A 24,575-nucleotide genomic window follows, 5' to 3' on the forward strand; every position below is an offset into this window, starting at 1 on the left:
TCCTGAAGCAATGAAGATGTATAAGGATCTCTGGCCTGACTATTGGTGGCCATGTATGAAGCGAGACGTGGCCTAGTATGTGGAGAGGTGTTTGACTTGCCGGAATGTCAAGGTCGAGCATCATCGATCTCAAGACAATATGGAGCCTTTGGAAGTCCCCGTTTGGAAATGAGAAGAGATTATGATGGATTTTATCACCAAATTGCTGCGGATGGCATGCATAGTGGATTCGATATGGGTCATTGTGGATCAATTAACCAAGAGAGTTCATTTTATTCCGATACAAGAGAGTATTTCGGTTGAGAAAGTGGTCGATATCTATATTTGGGAGGTTGTGGCATGGCACGGGGTGCTGGTTTCTATGGTCTCTGGTAGGGACGTTCAGTTTACTTCCATGTTCTGGAAGAGAATTCACGAGGAGTTGGGTACTCATCGGCACTTCATCGTGGATTTCCACCCGTAGATTGATGGTCAGAGTGAGCGGACTATCCAGACATTAAAGGATATGTTGCGGGCATGTGTATTGGACTTTGGCGACTGTTGAGATACGTATCTTCCTTTGGTGGAGTTTTCATATAACAACAGTTATCACGCCAGCATTGATCGACCTCCTTTTGAGATGCTCTGTAGGAGGAAGTGTAGGACCCCGATATGTTGGGGTGAGGTCAGATAGCGGGTTATGGGGAGTACAGAGGTGGTACTCAAGAAGATGGAATTCATTCAACAGGTTCGTGGTACAATTCAGACAACATAGAGCCGACATAAGAGTTATGTAGATAGATGCCGGTCAGACTTGGAGTTCCAGGTTGGGGACATGGTACTCCTAAAGGTGTCACCTTGGAAAGGTGTCATCCGATTCAGGAAGCAGGTTAAGCTAGGCCCTAGGTACATTGGTTCTTTCAGGGTGATAGACCAGGTGGGTAGGGTTACATATTGTCTGGATCTGCCAGAGGAGCTCAGTCAGATCCATAGTACTTTTCATATCTCTCAATTGTAGAAATGTTTGGTTGATGATTCCGTAGTGGTTCCATTAGAGGGCATTCAGGTGGATGATCGCATGAACTATATAGAGAGACCAGTAACGATCCTTTATAGGAGGACGAACACTCTGAGAAACAAGGTCGTGGATCTCGTGAAGGTGCAGTGGCAGCACCTAAGGGGTTCAGAATGGACGTGGGAGCCAGAGGTCGAGATGAGAGAGCATTACCCAAAGTTATTTATGGCAGTAGACTTCGTGGACGAAGTTTAATTCAAGTGAGGAATAATTGTAACACTCGGATTCCAGGTATTTCTCATTTTGATCCTTGGTATTAATTTAGTTTGCAAACTTGGTCCCAAGGGGGGGGGGGTGAAAGTGAAACTTTTGAGGAAGGGCGCATATGTTGTCCGCGGACAAACCCTGATTTTTAGGGTTTGAACCCTATTTAAGCAACATTATGGACTAAAGACCTTCCCCCTCACCAGCCTCCTTACCCTAAAAGATATCCTACGAAACCCTAGCCCTCTTTTGAGTGTCTTAAGCTTTTAGTCATCTTGTGGTGTTTTTGGGTGGTTCTTGGTGGTGAAGGAAGTTCTTTGAAGAAGGAGTGGTACAGTCAAGGCCTTGGATCCAAATTATACACCTTCTTGTGCATCCTTAGACGGTATCAAGTTCACATCTTGGAGTTCTTTGTTCTAGATCTCATTATGTTCATGTTTATGCACTTTATTGTCCCAAAACCTTGGTCTTATGGAGTATGAACTACTCCAGACCATTTGAGTTGTTTTTTTGAGCATTTAGGAGTGCATGGAGTCATAAAAATCGGATCTTGGAAGTTTAAGTTCACCCATGTTTGAGTTATTGGCCTTTATATGAAGTTTTGGACCTAGGGCTCAGTGTTGGGTCCCATTAAGGCATGCAAGTGAGTAAAGCCGCCAACTTTATGTGTTAAGACCTTAAAATGAAGTAGATATGTTGGTTGGACATTAAGGGATTAATAAATTAAGTCAAAAAGTGGAAGAATGTCTCACTAGCCAGTATACCGAGCATACTTCTTAGTACGATACGCGTACTGGGTCAGCAGCCCGTTTTCAGGTCAACGCACGTACGCGAGGCGTACGCCATGCTGTGGGCTTCTTTTAAATTTGGGCCACTCTTGGACTCTAGGGTTTTTGGGGTTAAGTGCCATTGATTTTGGGCCACAGTTATTGGGCCACTTAAGGGAAGGGTAAAATAGTCTTTTACCATAATAGTCGGGATTATGGATTTGGGCTCTCAGTTATGGTTTATGACCTAATTATTAATTAGGGTATTATTTAATCATATTTAGTGTGGAGATTTCCCCGATCAACAGTCCGATCATTTATCTGATTTTTCAGCAATTGAGGTGAGTCACCTCCTAGTGTTTGATGAGTCGAAGGCACCAATGTCAGCCTAAGTATTATTGTTATTTGTATGCTAGTTGTTTGTGTGACTCTTGCATGTGTTTTATGTGTTCGTATATATATCGGGCGGGGCCTGATGAGTGTGTAAGGTGGGGATCATCACATGTTACTGACAGATCTGTACCGGGTGGGGTCCGATGAATACCAGACGAGGCCCGATGCCGAGCAGGGGCCTGATGGATGTCAGGAGAGGCCCGATGAATGTATGATATGTATGGTATGTGGTATTTTGGGGAACTCACTAAGTTTTGTGCTTACTATTTTCAGTTTATGTTTTAGGTACTTCTGGATCGAAAGAGAAGAGCTCGAGATGATCACATCACACATACCATGATGTTTCAGTTTATTGACTCTGATGTATTTTGGATGATTATTGATACACTATGACTTTCTTACAGGTTTGATTAACACACCTGGTTGATTTTTATCTAATATAAAAAAATGGTTTTAGGTTTTTGGGACATTACAAAAATATAGACATATTTTGAATGTTTCAAGATCGTTAACTTTTCAATCGGGTGTTCTTCATGAATATTAAGGAGATGATGTATTAACTTCTGTCTTCTTGATTAATAGAACACATACTTCTGTAATAATGGTTCTTCTCCTTATGAAATGATTTTGTAAAACTTCTAATTTTGAAAACCTTAAAGTGTTTAGTTCTGTCGGTTTTGCTACAAAATTAAATAATAATAATAAGTTTTATTAGAGGGATAGAAGATGTGTTATGTTGGGATACTTTTTTAAAAAAAGGATATAAAGTTCTTAGTCTTGACACCGACTTTGTTTTTTTTTTCCAAGGATATAAAATTATGTGAATATATCTTTCCTTTCAAAATGGATCCTTCCAAAGTTAGCTAAAAGTCCAATGATCTAGGCTCTTGGGACCCTTTTCATATGATGAATCTATCTATTCTAATTCTCCTTTCGATGAATCATTTTCTGATAACATGAGAGTTACCCATCCAATTGAGGTTACTAGTGCCTTTTATGAAAATGGTTGAGTTGTTTGCTTATATTTTAAAAGGAAATTTTTGGTTTGAAAATTTGGAACATTTCATTCGAACTTGATCAAGCTACTAACGAAAGACAAGTTTTTACTCTTTTTATGACTATTGAGTTTGACAGAAAAGATTTCACAATTTTATATATTAGTGAAGAATTTGAAAATGAGAAAGTCTTGACAAACTTGTATAAAGATGTAGTGGAAGCCCTTGAAGATGAAAGAAAGCTCATGATGGTTATATTCTATATTAAATTGTGTATTTTTTATATGTGATATGTAATAAATTATATTACCATTTATTCTTTTCAAGTTATTGAAATATCCAAATTACATCATTTATGCTAATATTACCAATATACAAATGACATTAACTAATGGATGCAAATGTCAATTTAATGTAGAACAACAATCAATAAAGGTAAAAAAAAGGGGGAAATGCTACTGTAGCATAAGTAACGTTTGCGTTTGGTCCGATTTGACCAACTATATATTTTTTTTTTGTAGAATTGACCATAATATTTTACTGTAGATGTCAATTATATCATTGTGACCGATTTTAGAAGGTTTCCCAGTTTCACATCCTACCTGTCATTTATTTTAAGTTGAAATTGTTAATGATGTGTATATTTGGTCCACGCCATTTTAATGAAATATATTAACACGAATCCTCACTTCACTCGTCTCCTTCTCCTCGACCTCAATTTACTCTGCAAGAAGTAAATAGTGAGTCAACAGTTAGGGTTTTCATAGTTGTGTTTGCTCAAGGTATCAGTATTGCCGATCGAATTCTAAATGAAGCTAGTAGCATAAATGGCACATCCTAATCCTGATATTGGACTGTTTGCGATAGTGGAGCTCATTTACCAAGGTGTATTTACTCGTAATCCTTTGTCTTACTTAGAGGGAGTGAAAAGCTCCTTCAATAATGTTGAATTTTCTTTTGTGACTTATTATGAGTGTGTCGTTTTCCTGGAACGTTTTATGCACGAGGAGATTAAAAAACTTTACTACTGTGAACTAGAAAAAGCTTTATGTGATGACATTCGGCCAATTTTAGATGTTGTAGATTATACTGCTTTTATTTATGATGCATATGGCACATATGACATAATTTCTTTCTATGTCGATCAATATGGGAATGGACTTGGGGGTGGGTTAATGAAGAACAAAATGAAGGTGATGATAAAGACTAATGTGTTGATGGTGTGGAAAATGGAGATAATCTTAGGAATGTGGAGGTTGAAAATGATGAAGATGCTATACCTATGAATAGAACAGTCCATGATCCTTTCTTGATTTAATTATGTGTTGAATGGGGTTTAGATGATGAGTAAAATGACTTACAGATGATGATAATGGGAAGGAAATGCATGATTCCCTACAGATGCATTCCATTTTCATTAAGAGTTTACATTGGAGAAAACAAAAGCTCATACTTGGAATGAAATTTAAGGATCCAAAATAGTTTAAAAGCATGTTGTGAAATTATGGAGTGGCTAATGGGTACCAGTTATGGTTTGAAAAGAATGACAGACAAAGACTTCTTTTTAGGTGTTCTAAAGGTGCATGCACATTTAGACTATCTAGGATGAGTGGTGAATCTAGTTTCCAGATCAAGTCTTTAAAGTATGAGCATAAGTGTGCTAGGAATTTTAAGTTAGGCTCATTGGTTACATATTGATGGATTGGGAGTCACTATACCAGACAAATTTTACATAGGCAAAAAATAAGTGTGAGGAAACTTAGACTAACTGTGATCAAAAAGTTTGGTGTGAATGTCAGAATAAGGCAATGCAGAAGAGCAAAAAAAATATGCAATGGAACTAGTAGAGGATAATATTAAGGATCATTATGCAAAACTCTGGTCATATAGCCAAGAGATTCTAAGAACAAATCCAGGTTCCACTATTAAACTTGAGGTGGATCATATGCATGATGGGGAGAACTATTTTAACAAGTTTTATGTGTGTTTTGATGGTGTGAAAAAAGGTTGGATGGAAGGATGTATAAAGATAATTGGACTTGATGAGTGTTTCTTAAAAGGGATTTGTAGGGGGGTTGCTTTATGCTATAGGTAGGGATGCAAATGACAAAATCTTTCATATTGCATGGGCAGCGGTGTCTATTGAGAACAAGGGGAATTGAAGTGGTTTTTGGATCTTCTTATTGATGATCTTCATTTAAACTTAGGAATTAGATACTCTTTAATGTCAGATCAACATAAGGTATGTGTTTTTATTATTTTATCCTTTAATTCATTATGTTTCATATTTTAACATCATGAAAAATAATTTCCTTTTTACAAGGGTTAGTTGAGGCTGTAAAGGAGACAATGCCTTTTATAGAGCACATACGGTGTGCTAGATACATTTGTCAGAATTTACTTAATAGATATAGTGGGGCCCACTGTGAGGCACTATTTTGGAGAGCATTAAAAGCATCAAATGAGAATACATTTAAAGCTACAATGAAAGAATTAGAAAATTTAAACCCAGAGGCACATAAGTACTTGATGGATAAGGATCCAAAAACTAGGTCTGGGGAACACTACCAAGCAGGTAGATGTTGTGACTCAGTTGAGAATGATATGTGTGAGAGCTTTAATGTTGTAATTATAGATGCCAGAAAGAAGCCAATTATAACAATGTTAGAAGAGTTAAGATTGTAGATGATGGAAAGATTGTACAATATGAATGTGAGAGGACAACAATGGGGTAATCAGATTTGTCCAGAAATAAGGGATATGGTAAATGAGCTTAAAAAGCACATGAGGCATTTTAAGGTGTTAACAAGTGGATTAAACCAATTCAAAGTAAAGGGAACAGGCGTGGCATTTGAGGTTGACCTTGACAAGAGTACATGTTCTTGTAGGTTGTGGCAATTGAATGGGTACAGATGTATGCATTATACAACATGTATCTCATACCTAAATAGGGATGTGGAAGCATATGTGGATGTGATGTTTAGTACCACCACATACATGAAAAGTTACAAATATATAATTGCAGCCATGAATGGGAGTAACATGTGGCCACAAATATAATATATCCCACCTTTGCCACCTATGAGCAGAAAAATGCATGACATGCCAATGACTAAAATGAAGAGGGGTGTTGTTTATAGACTTACTAGCCATAAGGTATCTATGACTAGAAAAAAAATCAAGCGTAACATCTGCAAGGAGATTCGTCACAACAAGGCCACTTGCCCTACAAAAGGCCCTGATGATGTTAACACAAGGAAAAAAAAGCAAACGGTTAGTGAAGGTGGAAATAATGGAAATAATGGAGTAAGTGTCAATGAAACAAGATGCCATGTATTATCTTTAATGTTAATTGGAGTTTAATATGCACTATAACAAAATATTAATGAAACATTATGTGTAGGTTAATGAAGGTGGCTTAGGAGGGTAGGAACATGAGGAGGTGCAACTCACTCCAATTGATGTGCAAGTTACTCCAACTCAAGATGGTGGTGTTAATGGTCAAGTTGATGAAGCTTGTGGTAGTGCACAAGTTCAAGTGAAAATAAGGATCCGTGTGAAACCAATTTCTGAAATATTAAAGGGGATAAGGAAAAGAAAATCAAAAAGAATCATAAAGGTGAAATTAGGCAAGAGAGTTGGGGATGATAATGCTCCAGGGAATTCAAAGGAGAAAGTACTTGCTATAGATTAGGATTAATATGTTTTATGCTTTTATTATTGTTATGTTGTGATACTTTGATGCTATGAAGTTGTTATGTTTTCAACTAGTACAATCTATACAATAACACACAATTACAAAAATGTCCATTACCATGAGCATTTTTGGTATTTAATGGAAGTATTTTATGCAGTTTATGCACTATTATAAAATATGAAAGTTAATTGCTATTTTTTTGAAAGATTTCAAGCTATATTTTGCATGGTTGATCATGACCAATATGGTTCTATGTGTATATACTTTAATGACTAAAATAGACAATGTGTTTGATAGAAGCAGATTCCAAAATAGACTATATGTGTATACTTTAGTGACCAATATGGTCCATAGTTGACAAAAAGATAGTGGTCCACACATAAAAAAAAATACTTGATCCACTAATGAAGTTGTCCTTAGAGTAGGTAACAATTACAAAACTGCCCATACACATGGGTCTTGCAGTTTCCAAAATAAGCTGCTAAATGTTGGGATCTACAACCAACATGGGTCTTTGCGGTTTTCAAAAGTAGTATTTAAACACCAAAAGAAAACTAATTAAACGACCAAAAGACAACTACATATACCAAAACATCCTACAATATCCCCTTCTACTTAAAACACCAAAGTGCAACAATCAATAAAATCATCACAACCAGAACTTTCAACATGGAATTTTGCTGCATGGAAGTTTCCAATTTGTAATTAAGAATCATCACAACTTCCTTCTCCTTTGTTACCTTCTTCTCAAGCTTGTCAACAACTAACTTTTCCTTTGAAAGCAAAAGCTCCAACTCCACAACCTTCTTCCTAAAGCTGATCAGTTTAGCAAAGTTCTCCTTTGAATCTACCTGCTACTTCAATGTTCTGATAAGGTTCTTGTAGTACCCCTTAGGCAGATCATCGTCTTTCCAGAATAAGTAATCACAACTTTTTAATGTTGTTTGAAATATACACCAAAATATACACTATCGTCAAGTCGTATGAGATCTTAGAGTTATATACAACAAATAAATGACACAAACAAAGGTATCCCACAAATAAATCATTCCTTTCAACATTTTCACAAAAATCAACGACATTACACTATTAGGGTTTTCTTACGCTTATCTAAACATCATAAATGCTACAAATCGTATGATTATTGAAGATTACAAGAAATCGCGACCATGAGAGCTTACCAAACTATTGCGGCAGTTCCAGAAGCGCCTTCTCGGGTTGTGATATTTCCAACTCGTTCGTTCCTTTGCCGGCTTCTCACACCCACAAGTCTTCAGATCATCTGAATCCCTAAAGTTACCAATCTGGATGGGAGGGTTTATGGAAGAAGAGATTGAGGATCTTTGCTCGAGAGAAGCTTACATGAAAACGGAAAGATTGGATGTAGGGGTGTTCCATATACAGGTGTTAGTTTTTTGTATAGGAGGGGAGCTGACGTGGAGTCAACGTGGAAATAAGTTGGCACTTTCCCATTAGCTTACCATACACGTCGAATTCAAGGTAGGATGTGAAACTGAGAAACCTTTTAAAATCGGTCACAATGGTGTAATTGACATCTACAGTAAAATATTAATGGTCAATTGTGCAAAAAAATAATATAGTTTGTCAAATCAGACCAAACGCAAAAGTTACTTGTGCTATAGTAGCATTTTCCCTAAAAAAACAAATTCCATGCAAAAAACTACATTATTGAAATAATAGTGATATAATGTTCGGCCTTGAGAATTGCTTATAGAGAAAATAAGGTCGGTATCGAAACAACTATTTGTGATTTAAACTTCTTTAAATTATATTCAATGCACTCTAAAGTCTAAAAACAATGTTGACGAGAACATATATATTTAAGATTGATAACATATATTCAATGCCACCGACTTTGCATTCGGTGTTGTAGTTCAACTTGAAAATTTCTTGGTCGCTGAATATGTGCGATGTTGAGCCGGAAAGTAATTGGTTCCAGTCATGGTTCTAAAAAGCGCGTCATGGAGTAAGGCGTGATGTAGTCGTTACGAAGACGTCCAAGACGGGTTTGTTAAGCGTGACGCTCAAATATTGTGTCATGACGCGCCTTAACGCGTTATGGCGCGAGTTTTTTTTTCAAGGCGCGGGTTTTTTTTTGTTTTTAGTTTTTTCTGATCGGACCTAAGATAATTGAGTCTTTGTTAACTTTTTTATATTAAATATTAATTTAACACTTCTAAAAACTTGATCTATTTGATAAAAATCAATAACTATATTATTTATATTTTTTATGTATATAAAATAGTCACGTCTTGAAAAACATCATAATTCGCTAAGGCTTGCCATGAATTAACTTTGACCTTGCCATCAAACTCACGCCTCACGTTATTCAGAACATTGGTTCCAGTTCACTTATTTTCAATGTCGACGGGCTTGAACTTTTCTGATCTAGATCTTTACAAAGTGAACCCTAAATTTTTCAACAATTACTACATACTAACAGTTTTCAATATACGATAATTGTTGCACAAATATCTAAAATTTTATAACCGCTAAATAAATATTCTACTAATCAAATATTAACAATAAATAAGCTCCCTACATTGTTTAGAAATCAAACACACTCAATGTCAACAAACACCCAAACAATTTAAATCTTCCTAATGCTTTTACACTACTTTATAGTTGTCACTTACAATTTTTAAACAAGCAACATTATCACCAATTTTTTTTGAAAATATATATACATCCCCTTCCTTCAACAAATAATCAAACTTCTTCATAAGACTATTTATAATAACTAGAGGGTATGTCCTTGCGTTGCTAGGAGTCGAGAAGTTTTTTTTATTATTTTCTTGGTTGTTTCAGATTTCACAGTTCGTGTTTGTTTATGAGACAATTTTTTGGAATATACATAGGGACGAAAGTTGATAAAATATAGAAACTATGGTGGTTAGATGTTGAAAAAAGAAAATTAATATTAGAGAAGGGACCAAAACTGCCAAGCTGTAGAAAATATTATGGCTTACTGTAATTAATATTAGAAAATGGACCAAAAGTGTCAAGTTGTAGAAAATGGACGAAAGTTGTCAAAATATAGAGACTACGGTGGTTAGATGTTGAAAAGCAAAAATTAATATTAAAGAAGTGACCAAAACTACCAAGTTGTAGAAAATATTATGGCTTATTGTAATTATTATTATAGTATGGACCAAAATTGCCAAGTTGTAGAAATTATTGTAGCAAAATGATGTAACATTAAAGAATAAAAGACCAAAAATGTTAACATCTCAAACAATTGTTGCTAAAGTTTTTTAGAAGAAAACTTTACTATTAAAAAAAATGTTCAATAGGAAACAATTACTGTTCCTAGAGGAACTCTCTATTAATCTATATATATAAATAACAAATATATAATTTACCCTATATTATCATACAAACAAACGAATGAAAAAATTATACTCATACAAACAAAAGCAAGGAATCATATATATTTCATATTGCTACATCATGATCTATTAAAATCATATCAATGTTGTTCGATTCCGATGAGTTTATATACACCTATTGCTTCACAATGAAGAACACTAATGATGATGTATCATATGAAGGTAAACCGTAACTGTAACCAACCGAATATCCACCTATAATTGAACAACACATCATAAAGTGCTTGACATCCCAAATGTGATTATTCCAAAATCAATCTCAATTAGACACTCTCCTATAATTGAACAACACATCATAAAGTGCTTGACATCCCAAATGTGATTATTCCAAAATCAATCTCAATTAGACACTCTATGTGAGATAGATATCTTATATTTGCGACAACTTAGCTAAAATTTCTTTTAAATTATATAAGATATATATTTTATGGGGAGATTTTAGAAAAGTTTATCGTATAAGAAGGTGATTCCCTATCGGTCGATTATAGTTGATTCATAGTAAAATGGAAATTTATACATTTCTATACATTTCTTATCTTATCGAATGTATATTTGGTTCATTTTGATGCTTAACATATCATGTGTCTTTTCGGCCATGGACCTTTTCTACAACACATGTTGATTTAACCCAAAATGAAGCCCAGATGCAATTATCCCAGAACCTATTTATTAATGAATTGGGCCTAAAACATGTGTTTATATAAAGCTTTTCATTTTGCTCAGCCCGGATGCAACTAGCGTGCACACTACGCACCAGGCGCATGGTAGCGTAATCTCCTCTTTTTCCAAAATCTATATCAATCCGAATTCTAAGATTAAATTCTTTCGAAGGGTTTTTTGTTCTCCAAGTCTTTGCAACAGGTTCCAAATCCGTCGTTCTTCATCTGGTAAGATTATTTCCTGAATTTCATGGTTTTCTGATTCTTAATCTCGGGTTTTGTTTTATCATCATTATTTAGGTGTATTTAATTTTCAATTGTGGATAAATGCTGGGATGGTAGCTGTATATTCGATTATATAAAGAAATCTCTTTTCATATGATTAAATAAACATATAAATTCGTACGTTTGTAGTGTATTTAGTTATCTGTGTGATTTTCTATATGCTCTCTGATCGTAGATTCTGTTCTTTAATCAGGTTGCTGAATATTCGATTTCTTGTTGTCAAGTAAGAAGAGTAAATATGGTATGTATCCTGTGATCATGTTCTTTAATTTTATATGCCACTTCTAATCTCTAGCCTTCTATACAAAACTATTAACCTTGAAAAAATCTACACTTCACTTTTGGTGATCAAAAGGGCTAATTGATATGAAATAAATATCCACTGAAGAAAGAATGAAGTCGTCTAATTTTATATGTACTATATTTGGTTGGATTTAACCCTTTTTAGTGTAGATAAAGATGTAAGTGGATATTTTCTTGATAGGTTATCATTTTTTTTTGATGCTGATGAGTTTCTATATCATGTTTATACTAATTGTATTGCTTTTGAGCTGCAGTATTTTGATGGTTATGGCTATCATGGAACATCCTTTGAGCAAACATATCGATGCTACCCTGCATCTTTTATTGATAAGGTTTAAGAAGCTTCAACATTTTTATTTTATTATTCATATGCAAAGTGCACAAGAAGTATGATTATAATTTATAATTCATACTCTGGTTTCACACATGTTTGAATTATACTATTGTTCTAATTCTACATTTCTTTTTTGCTTCTGCAGCCTCAGTTAGAAAATGGTGATAAAAGTGAGTAGTATTTGTTATTTGTATTCTAGTATGTTTGTATGTATGTATGTATTCTCCCTTAAGTTTCCTTTTCAATCACTCACATTTCTTTATTCTTGTTTTAGTTATAATGCCTCCTTCTGCCCTTGATCGCCTTGGTTAGTTTCTCTTTCTCATACTAAATTTTCTTTGAAATTGTACTTAAAACCATGGTGGAAGTTATTTATAGCCCAAAACTTAATATCTATATAAGACGATGATGACAATTAGCATTTTTTTTTTTTAATTTCAGCTTCTCTTCACATTGATTATCCAATGTTGTTTGAGCTTCGAAATGCTGCTACGGAGAGGATTTCACATTGTGGGGTGTTGGAATTCATTGCAGAAGAAGGCATGATTTATATGCCTTATTGGGTATGCATTTTTTTTTTTCATTTTCTAACTCTTGGGTAATAGACTTATAGGGCTATTTATGTCTTTTGACATCTTAGTTTTTATGCTCATTAACAGAATTGATTTTCCCATGTAGATGATGGAAAATCTGCTTTTACAAGAAGGAGACATTGTGCGTGTAAAAAATGTGACCCTCCCAAAGGGTACATATGTAAAATTACAACCACACACAAAGGACTTCTTGGATATCTCTAACCCAAAAGCAATGTAAGTTGACAAATCCAATTCCTTTGATAGAATCCATTCCTTGTAATAACATTTTCTGAAATAATCTTTGAATTTTGTTTTGATGCAGCTTGGAGACAACATTGAGGAACTTTTCTTGTTTGACAACAGGAGATAGCATTATGGTGGCATATAACAACAAGAAATACTACATTGATATCATTGAATCAAAGCCTTCTCATGCAATAACCATAATTGAAACTGATTGTGAGGTCGATTTTGCCCCTCCTCTTGATTACAAAGAGCCTGAGAGACCTGTAGCATCTATCCCTTCAACCAAACCACCATCAGAAGGTTTTATTTAATATTTCTTTCAACTTCTTGAATTTTATTTATATGTTTTATTTATTTTTTATTTTGTGGTGTTGTAGGTGAGGCTGCTCCAGTTGAAGAGCCAAAGTTTAATCCGTTTACTGGATCAGGAAGAAGGTTGGATGGAAAGCCTTTAAAATACCAGCCACCACCTGTTTCTGCCGCCTCCTCCACCACCAAAGACAAGCAAGTGGCGGTTTCTGGTGGTGGTGTGCCGCCACCATCAACCGGATCCAGCTCACAAAGCAGCTCTCGTCAGTCGCAAGGAAAACTTGTGTTTGGATCTAATGCTAACCGTAGTGCTGAACCTCAAAAACAAAAGGTAATTTAGACGACGTAATTGGAATTGGAATTGGAATTTGTGATTCCATTCCATTGATTTAACCAAACCATGTCTTGTGTTTTTAGGAAGTTGCAAAAGAGAGTAAACAAGAGCAGGATCCAAAGAAAGATGAGCCCAAGTTCCAAGCCTTCACTGGGAAGAAATACTCACTTAAGGGTTAAAGGTTAAATTAGTCATTTGTGTTGTTTGAAAAGATTCAAGATTCTTTGGGGATGTTTGTATGTGTTTTAATTATTGTCATTTGTCATTGTCAGTTAATCTTCTTCTTTTGATTCCCTTGTAAAAGTACATACAGAGTCGAGTCGAGTCCAGTTGAGTCTTTGACCATAAAGCTTTGACCTTTCTTGCTTTGATGGGTTATGTTATGTTATGTTATTTATCAAAAGTGAATGGGAAGTTTCTAATATTGTGAGGTGTTACATGAACCCATAATGCTACGTTCATCTTTTTAGATCCTAATTAGTAATTAAAATAAATAGAGTGTCAATTTTGCATGCTATTCCTTTTAATAATCAAATGTCTCTCTAGAGTTGCATTGAGCTTGTGTCCTTATTTCACTTATGTGGCTCGTGGTTGATTACATAAACCCAATTTTTCCTAAAAAAAAATAGTGTGTTGGCTGGTATCAAAATGAGAAGAAGAAATAGATGTTTTGACTTACCTCACCATTTAAGGGAGGATCCAAACCCTAGTCTCTTGATGTTTGAGAGATTGATTATTGGTTGCAACAAGTGATTCAACATGAACTATAGATTTTTAAGTTTTTATATTTCTTTGGGTTGATTTAACTCTATGAAGCTCCATTAGAAAAGAAGTCGTGAAAAGTGAAAACCCCATTCTCTGGGGAAAAATACTATAGAAACATTGACCTAAGAATGTGATTTTGGACGAGTATTATTCGGAACAAAAACGACAACTACTGAGATCCTATGCAAAAATGGTGAGGTTGGTCTACCGGATTTAAGTGTAATGTTTTCGTGTTTTTTTTTTCCAGACATTTTGTTCTTTTTCAAATTATATGGATCCCGATTAACATATGTATAACTCAAGGGCGTATCTAGCATGCAAGAAGGTAGGTCCTAGGACCTATCTAAAATTTGAATTTCATTTATAATATACATACCACAAAATTTAGAAATCACCTTAGAAAAAATAGAGGACCTACCTTGAATTGTTTTTTTTTAAATGTTTTAAAAAACCATTTTAAATGAGAGAAAAAAATAAGTTACATGGGGCATTTGTGGTGTTAAGTATATATGGTTAAATATAATATATAGTTTTTATCAAACAATAAGATATCAATGCACTAATAATCAACTAGTTTTGCATTAAAGCGTTCAATTTTTTTAATTATATTTCAGTCGGTTTTTTTAAAATTTTAATTGGTGGTGCCTGATCGGTTTTTTCGGTTATATTTCATTAAACCGTACACGAACGGACCCCTCACAAGTATTGTTGATTTTTTTATTGGCTTCACTTAATTTGGGAACCACGTGATATTTTATTCTAGATTCGCCACTGGTATAACTTGACACTTGTTTCGGATTCCGATCAACCTGTATATTAATCCTATTAAACTAAATAATTCTATACAAAATCTATATTAATTCTATTAACGTTTAACAAATTTTTTTACATTTTTTTACAAAAAATGTTTATAAAAAGCTTTACAAAAATATTAATTATATAACATTGTCTTTGTTGTATAGTTAAATATTTTAGTTAAAAAAATTATAATTATATAACCTTATATGTGCTATATAGTTATTTATTTTAATTAAAAAAATCATAATTATATAACTTATCTATATTAAAATAACATAAAGAAAAAAAAAACATGATTTAAGTGGATTATGTTACGAATTAGGATTATAATGACCATGAAATCTAAAAAAAAATATAAACAAACGAAACGTCAAAGAAATATTTAAAAAAATTTATTCGAACAAAATGTAAAAAAAAAAAAGTTAAACAATATATTCGAACAAAATGTTAAAAAAATCTAAATCATAAAACACATAAATAACTCAAATAAAAAAATAATAAATAATAGATAAAATTACATAAATGGTCCATGTGGCAAGAAAATGTGTCATCCCATATGAGACTTATCATGTCCAAAATTCTTCAAAAGGATATAAAGTGGTTGTTTTTACCAAAAGCTAGCACCAAATATGTAATTTGTCTTATTTTCATAAGACAAAACTTCAAAAATGGTCCCTGTGGTTTCCAAAAATCTGAAGTTTGGTCCCTAATTTACAAAAACCTCACGGATCGTCCCTGTGGTTTCAAAACTTTTAACATTTGGTCCTTCCGGCTTACTCCGTTAGCATTTCACTGTTAACTCATTTTTCAATATTATATTGCAGGGGTAATTTCGTCATTTAAGTTGTAACCTTCTCTCTTTAAAAGAAATTACATGTCCGATTTTTGGGCAAACCCTTTACCTTTATCTGTGATCGTCATCTCTCTTCTCCCTTCCACTGTTGCTCAACCGTTGCACCCTTTACGACACCCAATCGCTTCTGATTCAAAGATGGTGACTTGCAGATGTGGGAATGAAGAAATGAAGATCACTTCATGGACGAATCGTAACCCTGGAAGACAATTTTGGAACTGTACAAGATGTGGGTTCCTTTGATGGTCTGATCCTCCTATGTGTGCTAGGGCATTGGTGGTGATTCCAGGTTTGATAAGATCAATGAACCGATTGGAAGAGATGGTTGCCATTGTGAGTGCAGAATTGTGTAACTACCGGTTGATGTTGTTTTGTTCCTGGGTGTTCTTTTTTTGGTTTTATTTTAATCTCTAAGTATCTTGTGAAAGTTTGGATGGTAATGGAGTTTTGGTTTTTGGTTTATAACCGTTAGAGGGTTTTTTTATTTTAATCAAATAGGGTTTTTTTTTGCTTTCAGTTTATGTAAGGGGTTTTGGAATTGGTGTTATTGTATTTGGTTTATGTATCAGATTAATGTGTAATGGAGTGGTAATGTTAATGGTAATGGAATGCAGTTTGTTATAGTTGATTGTTCAATTTCTTGAATGTTTTTGAAATGCAATTGTTAAGTGTATTGTAAATGCATCTTTAAGATGGTTTTGATTTGCAATTGAAATGTATAATGTTATTAATTGATCTGTGAAGGGTAGTACACAAAACAGATTAATTCATTACCAAAATGTGCATACACATCATTACATGCAAAGTTTTAAAGTGCTTAATACAACCATCATACTAAGTTTCAAAACAAATAAAGACCTACAACACAAGCCTGACTTACGTTTCAAAAGACCTACAAAACAAGCATTACATGCAAAGTTTTCAAGTTCTTAACACATCTTCAAACAAGTACACATGACTTAAGTTTCAAAAGACCTACAACACAAGCATTCTAATAACTACTAAAAATAGTTTTCAGCCCCCTCCAACTTCACCACTGCCTCCCTGCCCTTTACATGCTCTGGAATTGTGCCCTTTGTTATGACACTTTGAACAAGTGACTGCCAGATATTTCCTGCTCAATCTACCAGCTTGGTTGTTTGGCTCATCAGCACCCCTCCTTCTTAGGCCTCCCAACCTACACATATTAATATACTATAGTTAAAATTGAATTCATTGCATGTTCACATGTATACTATATATTTCGTCTACTTGAAATACAAACCTGTGTTTTATGTTTTGGTGGAAGTAAAGTGAATGGGCAGTCACTTTTAGGCCACATTGAACGTCCATTCAATTGATCAATTTTGTTGAAATACATGGCTTTCCATGTTGATAGCCTAGCAAGGATGGACCCATTCATCAACATGTGGGGCATTTTCACCATTTTCAATTTTGTCCCATATAGCACAAACAACATGTCTACATGGGAAACCAGTAATCTCCCAAAACCTACAACTGCAACTTTGGTCATTCAAGTTTACCACATACTGATCTTGCCATGTGCTTGCCACTTGGCACTTTCCTGTCCCATTGTATTTAGCCACATACTTAGTTGCATCAGTCTTAACCTTTTCAAACACTGTAGTTGTAGTAGGGGTTAGAAGTCCTTCACACTTATCTATTTCCCTTTGCACCACACATAAACTCTTCATGAGATACTCTCTAATATACTCTAAGCAAGTGATAATAGGTTTATCCCTACCTTTGTCTAGCTTAGAATTGAATACCTCACAAAGGTTATTCAACAAACAATCAGTGTGTGCCCTTCCTGAATAATAGATATTAAGAGAAGACAATTACACATATAGTAAACACACAACATGGAAGATTAACATTTATCAATAAATTTCTACAAACGTACCACTAAAGTAAGATTTAGCCCAAGTGTTTGTTGGGATCTTACACACCCAAGCATGATCCTCTTCATTGATCTTCTTCAACTCATCCATTGCTCTGTTAAAATGATTGACTGTTGTTGCTCTACCACACTCCCAAAAGTGGTCACTTAAGTCTTATCCTTTCCATTGTTTCTTCATGTTTTCCTAGATATGCCTCAAACAGAATTTGTGTTCTGCATTAGGGAATACCTTCTCAATTGCTGGCATTATTCCGTAAACAAAAGTCAATGTATGCAACATCAGTTACCAAAATGTATCTAGAAATAGTACTAAGAAAAAAAGTTAGGTGATACATACCTTTTGTCTATCAGAAATGAATATAAGTTTGAATTTGCTCCCAGATCCAAATCTTCTCCTAACAGTTCCAAGAACCAGGTCCAACTACTTGTTGATTCCGTCTCTACCACTGCATATGCTACAAGGTATATGCCATTGTTTGAGTCCAACCCTACATCAGTCAACACTTGCCCAGGGTAAGGCCCCTTCATGAAAGTACTACCCAGGCCTAGAAAATCTTTTAACCTAACTTTGAATCCCAACTTCAATGCACCTAGACAGACATATATTCTTCTAAAATTTCTTGTGGTAATAGACAGGGAGGTTTCTGGATACACATCAATCCGAACTGTTGTGCCAAGATTAATGTTTAGTAGCTCCAACACATAATCCCTCAAAAATTTATACTGTACTTGGTAGTCCCCACTAATGATACATTAAACCATTGTCTTTTCCCTAGCAACCTTTTGCAATGACATTCCTAGCTCTAGTTTCTTGCACACTCTTCGTGTAAAGCTTTTACTAGAATTCTAGGGATATTCTGGATTTGTTGAATTAAGTTTGCTACGTATCTGGAAGTGCAAGCTTTAACCGCCCTTGTTTGCAAACATTTATGCTCATCTTGTACTGTTTTCACCAAACAATCCTAATTTTCATTAGCCCTTGATATTTGGACTGCCCATGGACATGTACCTTTATTGGCAATTACATCTTTACCCTTGCACTTTGCCCTACTTCTAGTTGAGGGCCCACTACCATCAACTACTTTGGATGGATTACTTACAACACCTTTACATTTCACCCTAATCCAGATTTTGTCATTTTTTGCTAGGTATAAAGACCTCCTTATTGCTACAACATGTGAGTTCATGTAGTTTTTAACATCACGCTTGGTTTTGAAGACTTGGCCAATCTGAAATGGTTTTACATGAACCTCTCCATGTGAGCATGTACTTGACTTACTCAACTCTTTTAGCAGTCTCTTCCTATCATCTTCATGAAATCCAAAAAATTAATAATCATCAGTCGCAATAGCTTCCAACTCATCATCAACCATGTCATTCCTTTCATCTTTTGAATGATTGTTTAAGATCCCATGTTCATCTACATCAACAACATTATGGAATTCACTCATGTCTACATCTACATAAAATTGTATGTTAGAATCATCCACATTGTATTCAATGTCATTAGAATCATCTCCACTACCCTCAGAACCATGGCCACTCTCAGAATAGAAAGCCTCTCCACTATCATCATTCACCATACCTTCTAGATAATCCACTTTTGGTTGTTGTTCACATGAATTTTGAACGTTAAACTCAACATCATAATCAGCATAAAGTGAATAATCCTCTACAAATGCTTCAAAATAATCAACTGTTGCAGTATTAGCTACATCATCAGCTTGGCAGCTTGGTTCCTGTACATGGTAAGTTCCCACTGGTTCTTCAGTTTCAACTGCAGTAGTGATCACTTCTTCTTGAGTTTCAATTTCATGATTGACCATTTCCTCTTGAATGACATGACTTTGTTTGCTAGCTTGTGACCTTATAAATGGCAGAATACTCTTTGAGTAATCATGCCCTTCATCAACATCTAATACTTGTGACTGCTCATAATCAGGGTTCATAGACTTTTTTTAGATCAATCTTTCTACTACATGATCCTGCTTCTCTCCTACAAGGTTTCTTTCTATTCATTTTAGGTAACACACTATCAGGCTCCAACTCTTCAATAACAACTTTAGAAGGAGACTTGTAATAACTAGCTACCCTTGTCTGACCAGTTTCAATATACACCCTTATAAGTCTGTGTTTAGGGACATATGATACCATTTTAAGTACATCTTGGTCATTACCTAAAGTCATTAAGCCATATTCTAAAGGGTATTCAGGGATACATAAATGGTAGTAAAGGGTTTGCTCAGTTTTGTACCTTAGTTCTCGGACCATGTCATCAAGCTCATGAACTAAAAATAAATCATTGTCAACATCATCTATATATGCTACAACACCATCAACGTATTTCCTTCAAGGTGCTTTGGTGAAGACACCACTGTAGTGTATCTTCAACGTGAAATAGTTATCATATCCTTCTGCAAACACAAAAAAAGAGTAAAGTCAATGATTTCTCTACGTGAACACAATCGACCAAGAAAAAACAAGTTTTGTTGTAGTATCGTACCGTATCTTTTTCCTAAGTCCTGCACGGTTGCAATTTTTTCTCGAAAACACCATATTGATAGCACCATTGTAGTTCCTTCAGCTTAAACCCTAAATCCCAATTTATGTTCTTGCTTTTATGATGAGAATGAACCCGATGATTACAAATGTAACTCGTTATCTTCTTGGGAGAGGGACGGGTAGTGAGTTGACGTGCAAACAATAGGTAATTATTTCATATTAATGAGAGAAGGTTACAACTAAAATGACGAAATTACCCCTGCAATATAATATTGAAAAATGATTTAATGGTGAAATGCTAACGGAGTGAGCCGGAAGGACCAAATCTTAAAAGTTTTGAAACCATGGGGACGATCCGTGAGGTTTTTGTAAATTAGGGACCAAACTTCAGATTTTCGGAAACCACATGGACCTTTTTTGAAGTTTTTTCTTTTAATAATAATCTCACCTTCTCTTCTTTTCCTCAAAAAATATGACATATGTATATAAAATAATTAATTGTAGCAGTGAGCTTAATATAAAACATCCAGGGTCTATTTGAAAACATGTTTAAGAAAATATTTATGCTTTTCAAAATTTTAATTTAAAAGAAATTGTGAAAAGTTACGGTTTCAATCACGGATTTCCAAAATAAAATATTCAGAGTTAAAGTTTGTGGAAACATTCATTGGTCCCAAGATAGTAAACTTAGTTAAATATGAAAGTAGTGAGGTTGTTAACAATAGACACATCAAAACACTTATTTAAGCGCACTGCACAAGTTGTGGTATTCTCAAAATCCAAGCTAAAGTCTTCTACTTATTGACTCTAACTTCAACCTCAGGATATGTCAAAACAAGTTAGGCAATAGATTTTTCTAATGAGAATACCTGAGGTGGATTCGATCATTTTGAGTAAAAGATAGCAATCTAACTTATCTGAATCAACCTCCAAAAAATCATTTCCAAAAAAGCAAAGTTTTATTACCGAAAACTTATCAAGCATCGTTTCAACATATTATGATTTAAAAGGGATCCAAAGTTCAATAAAACCATTTTGAATAGGTTGAGATTTAATGACCCAAATCAACTTTCAAAATATACAGAAATCTTACCTAACTTTTGTTAGTTAAACAAAATCAAAAATCAACATAGTTCAACAATAGGATAAGCAAATAACAACATTAATGTCATGCAACATGAAACTATCCCCAAAACCCAAGTTTCTCTCAAGGAGTCGAATCTCACAAGTTTGATGGTTATGACATGAGTATGAAGGAGTATATTCCAAACATACATCATATAATCATGAATGAGTGTATTCCAAACACAATTAATGGGGATGTTGAAAGAAGGAAAGTATTCCAAACAAACTTTTCCTAAGTCCACATCATAGACTAGGTATTAATGAACTATCACATGAACACCACACAAGGGGTAGTTATCACGCTTGCGTATAGTAAGGATTTTCTAGAATCACTCACTGTCATCTTACATCATAATGGTCAATCTCGTATCGATATAATAAGGGACTCAAACGGACACCCATCCTAAAATGCATGCACATGTTTAATACCTTAAATGATAATTTAATCATAGAACTGATAGGTTTTCTAGGTTATAAAAAAATTCATGTGTCGAAAAAACACTTGAACCCTTAAGTTCACATGCAACCTAGAAATGATCTATGATTTCTCTATTGATAGCAATAACCCACGAATATCAAGAAACCCTAGAGAGAGGCTATGAAAATCGAAATTAACATAAAGATTAGGGTTACATACATTTTTATTATTATAGAAAATAATAAAATCAAATCCTCTTGAAGTTCCTTGAAAAGCAAGCACCAAAAGGATGATACATCTAATGGCTCACACCTAAAACCAGAAACCTTAGAACGAGGAAGAGATAGGATATATAAAGGGAATTTTGTTCCTATTCCTTTAGGTAATATGGTGAATGGAAATTGCAAGCCAATGGGTCCTATTTATGGTTTAGGTAAGTTGCAGGCAAAACAAGATTTGAATTGATTAAAGAATAAATTTAATCCTAATTCAAATCCTTTACTTTTATGCAACCAAGAGGCTTCCAGAAACCTTAGGAAACCCTCCAAAACCATCCATACCATGGAGGGTTCTAGAATTGCTTCTTTTTTTCAAGTGTTGAGCAATTACAATTCACCCCTTGCACTTTTAATTAATTCTAATTAATTCCAAATTAATTCTGATTAATAATTACTTAATCTAATTGATTTCACATTAATTTATTAATCATATAAATTAACAAATTATTTATTTAACAATTGACCTCATATTAATTTAATAATCACATAAAATATTAACAAATCAATTGTCCATTTCCATTTAATATATTAATCACATAGTATATTAACAAATCATTTTTCCATAATTTCTAATTATTTTATTAATCATATAATAATCTAATAAATTATATTTCTCTCTCCTAATATCATTTCAAGCTATTTTTAGTCATGAGGACAACTCAAAAATGACTTTGCTTCTAATTAGAATATACCAATTTAGTTACTAGCTTAGACACCTTAATCCAACAGTCTCCCACTTGGATAAGTTTGTAACTACAATTGCAAGTATAGACCTTGAACTAAACAAAAAAAAGTGTTTTCCAAATTAAGCCACTGCCAAACTTTGATTTAAATCAAACGTTGGCCCTAAGATAAGTGATCAACTATTCCTTCGTTCTACAAGATATCTTATGAACCGAGTCATGAATTAAATGATCAACCTCATGTTTATTTATTCTGTTTCCCGACTTCCCAATTTGTGATCAATTCATACTACAAAATTGAACACATCAATTTAGTCCGGGCCAGACGCCTAGTTTTTATAGATCAACTAAAATTACTGAGGGACCCAAAGATATCGTTTTTCCTTATTCAGGCAAAAGGAACGAATCACATTAACTATGTAGTCATACAATTTACATATCAAATCACACATGGAACAACCCTTTATAACATCAAATTATCAGATGTGTTTGAGCAAACCAATGCACAACTGATTTGCAAACTATGAACTATATATATTTGCTTTAAGAATATAAGATATTATCGTCTTAGAATTACTTGTGATTGAATCCATGAAGTAATCTCTATGCATGGGTTTATCCAATATGTAAAATATTTATTTTCAAAGTAATCAAGAATATTGTAGAAATTCCAATTGCAATGTCTTAACCTCAATCGACAATCTACAATCTATTCATGACAGTCTTAATTAACTACTTACTTCCAAAAGTATGAACGACTGTGGAATTTTGGATAATACTAAAATTACTCAAGTAAGTAATACATGCAAAGAGAAACACAATAATAAATCAATTAAATATGGGATCATACACATTAATCATAAACAAATCCTTATTATTTAATCACCATAACAATTACGAATATATTCATTATATATTGTTTTGCGTAATCAACTAACCACTTGAATTAAATAACATCAATCATGCCATGTTGTGAACATGCATACTATGCCTCTCGATGGTCCTTCCTTTGTGAACATATCGACTAGACATCACTCCAATGATGCTCATTTCACAATTCCAAATTCTTATCGTTATCTAAGATGTAGTGGAATTTCATCTTTACATGCATTGTCCTTCTGTGATGTCGAGGTTCTAAAGTCATAGAGACTGAGCCTTCGATATTACAAAATGTTCTACTAGAACTTGTTACCAGAAACAATTCCATGGTTATAAACTTTCAAATTCAAGGTGCATTTCTTGAACACTCCTCTTGCATTAAAGTTTCCAACTCACATGTAGATTTTTCAAACATTTCCATATTCCCATATGACCATCAATTTTAACCAAGAATCATCTCAATAAAAAAGGTGTCACTATGGTCCTTCCAAATAATGTCATACTTCCAACTATCCACAAACAACTAGTCTTTGGTAAACCTCAAAATGTTCTTGACAGTTGTTTAACAACTCTAGTCACATGAAATTCTAATCCTTTTCACGCAATGCTAAGAGCATTTGAAAAATAGAATAATTGAATATTATAGCATATGTAGTCGATCCTATATCCGAAGCATATAGGAATCGATTCATTATTACAAGGGTTAATATCTTTTCATTCTCTTGCTATAACATTTTCATATATAGAATCTCCAATGTTGAAACATTTCAACATGCTATTCATATATGCCTTTGACTAAGTTATATTAA

General features: G+C 34.0%; 1 protein-coding gene across 1 annotated transcript; it reads left to right on the forward strand.

Moving 5' to 3' along the window:
* Positions 1 to 11,267: 11,267 nt before the first annotated feature.
* Positions 11,268 to 13,989, forward strand: LOC111887742 (uncharacterized). The gene is made up of 10 exons (XM_023883904.3): positions 11,268 to 11,407; positions 11,658 to 11,705; positions 12,022 to 12,099; positions 12,247 to 12,271; positions 12,376 to 12,408; positions 12,543 to 12,664; positions 12,780 to 12,910; positions 12,999 to 13,222; positions 13,300 to 13,562; positions 13,649 to 13,989. The coding sequence occupies exons 2-10, from the start codon at positions 11,703 to 11,705 to the stop codon at positions 13,742 to 13,744; spliced, it is 975 nt and encodes a 324-aa protein (XP_023739672.1). The 5' UTR covers positions 11,268 to 11,407; positions 11,658 to 11,702; the 3' UTR covers positions 13,745 to 13,989.
* The last annotated feature ends 10,586 nt before the right edge of the window (positions 13,990 to 24,575 follow it).

This window comes from Lactuca sativa, chromosome 4 (assembly GCF_002870075.4).
Source record: "Lactuca sativa cultivar Salinas chromosome 4, Lsat_Salinas_v11, whole genome shotgun sequence".
Lineage (NCBI taxonomy): Eukaryota > Viridiplantae > Streptophyta > Magnoliopsida > Asterales > Asteraceae > Lactuca > Lactuca sativa.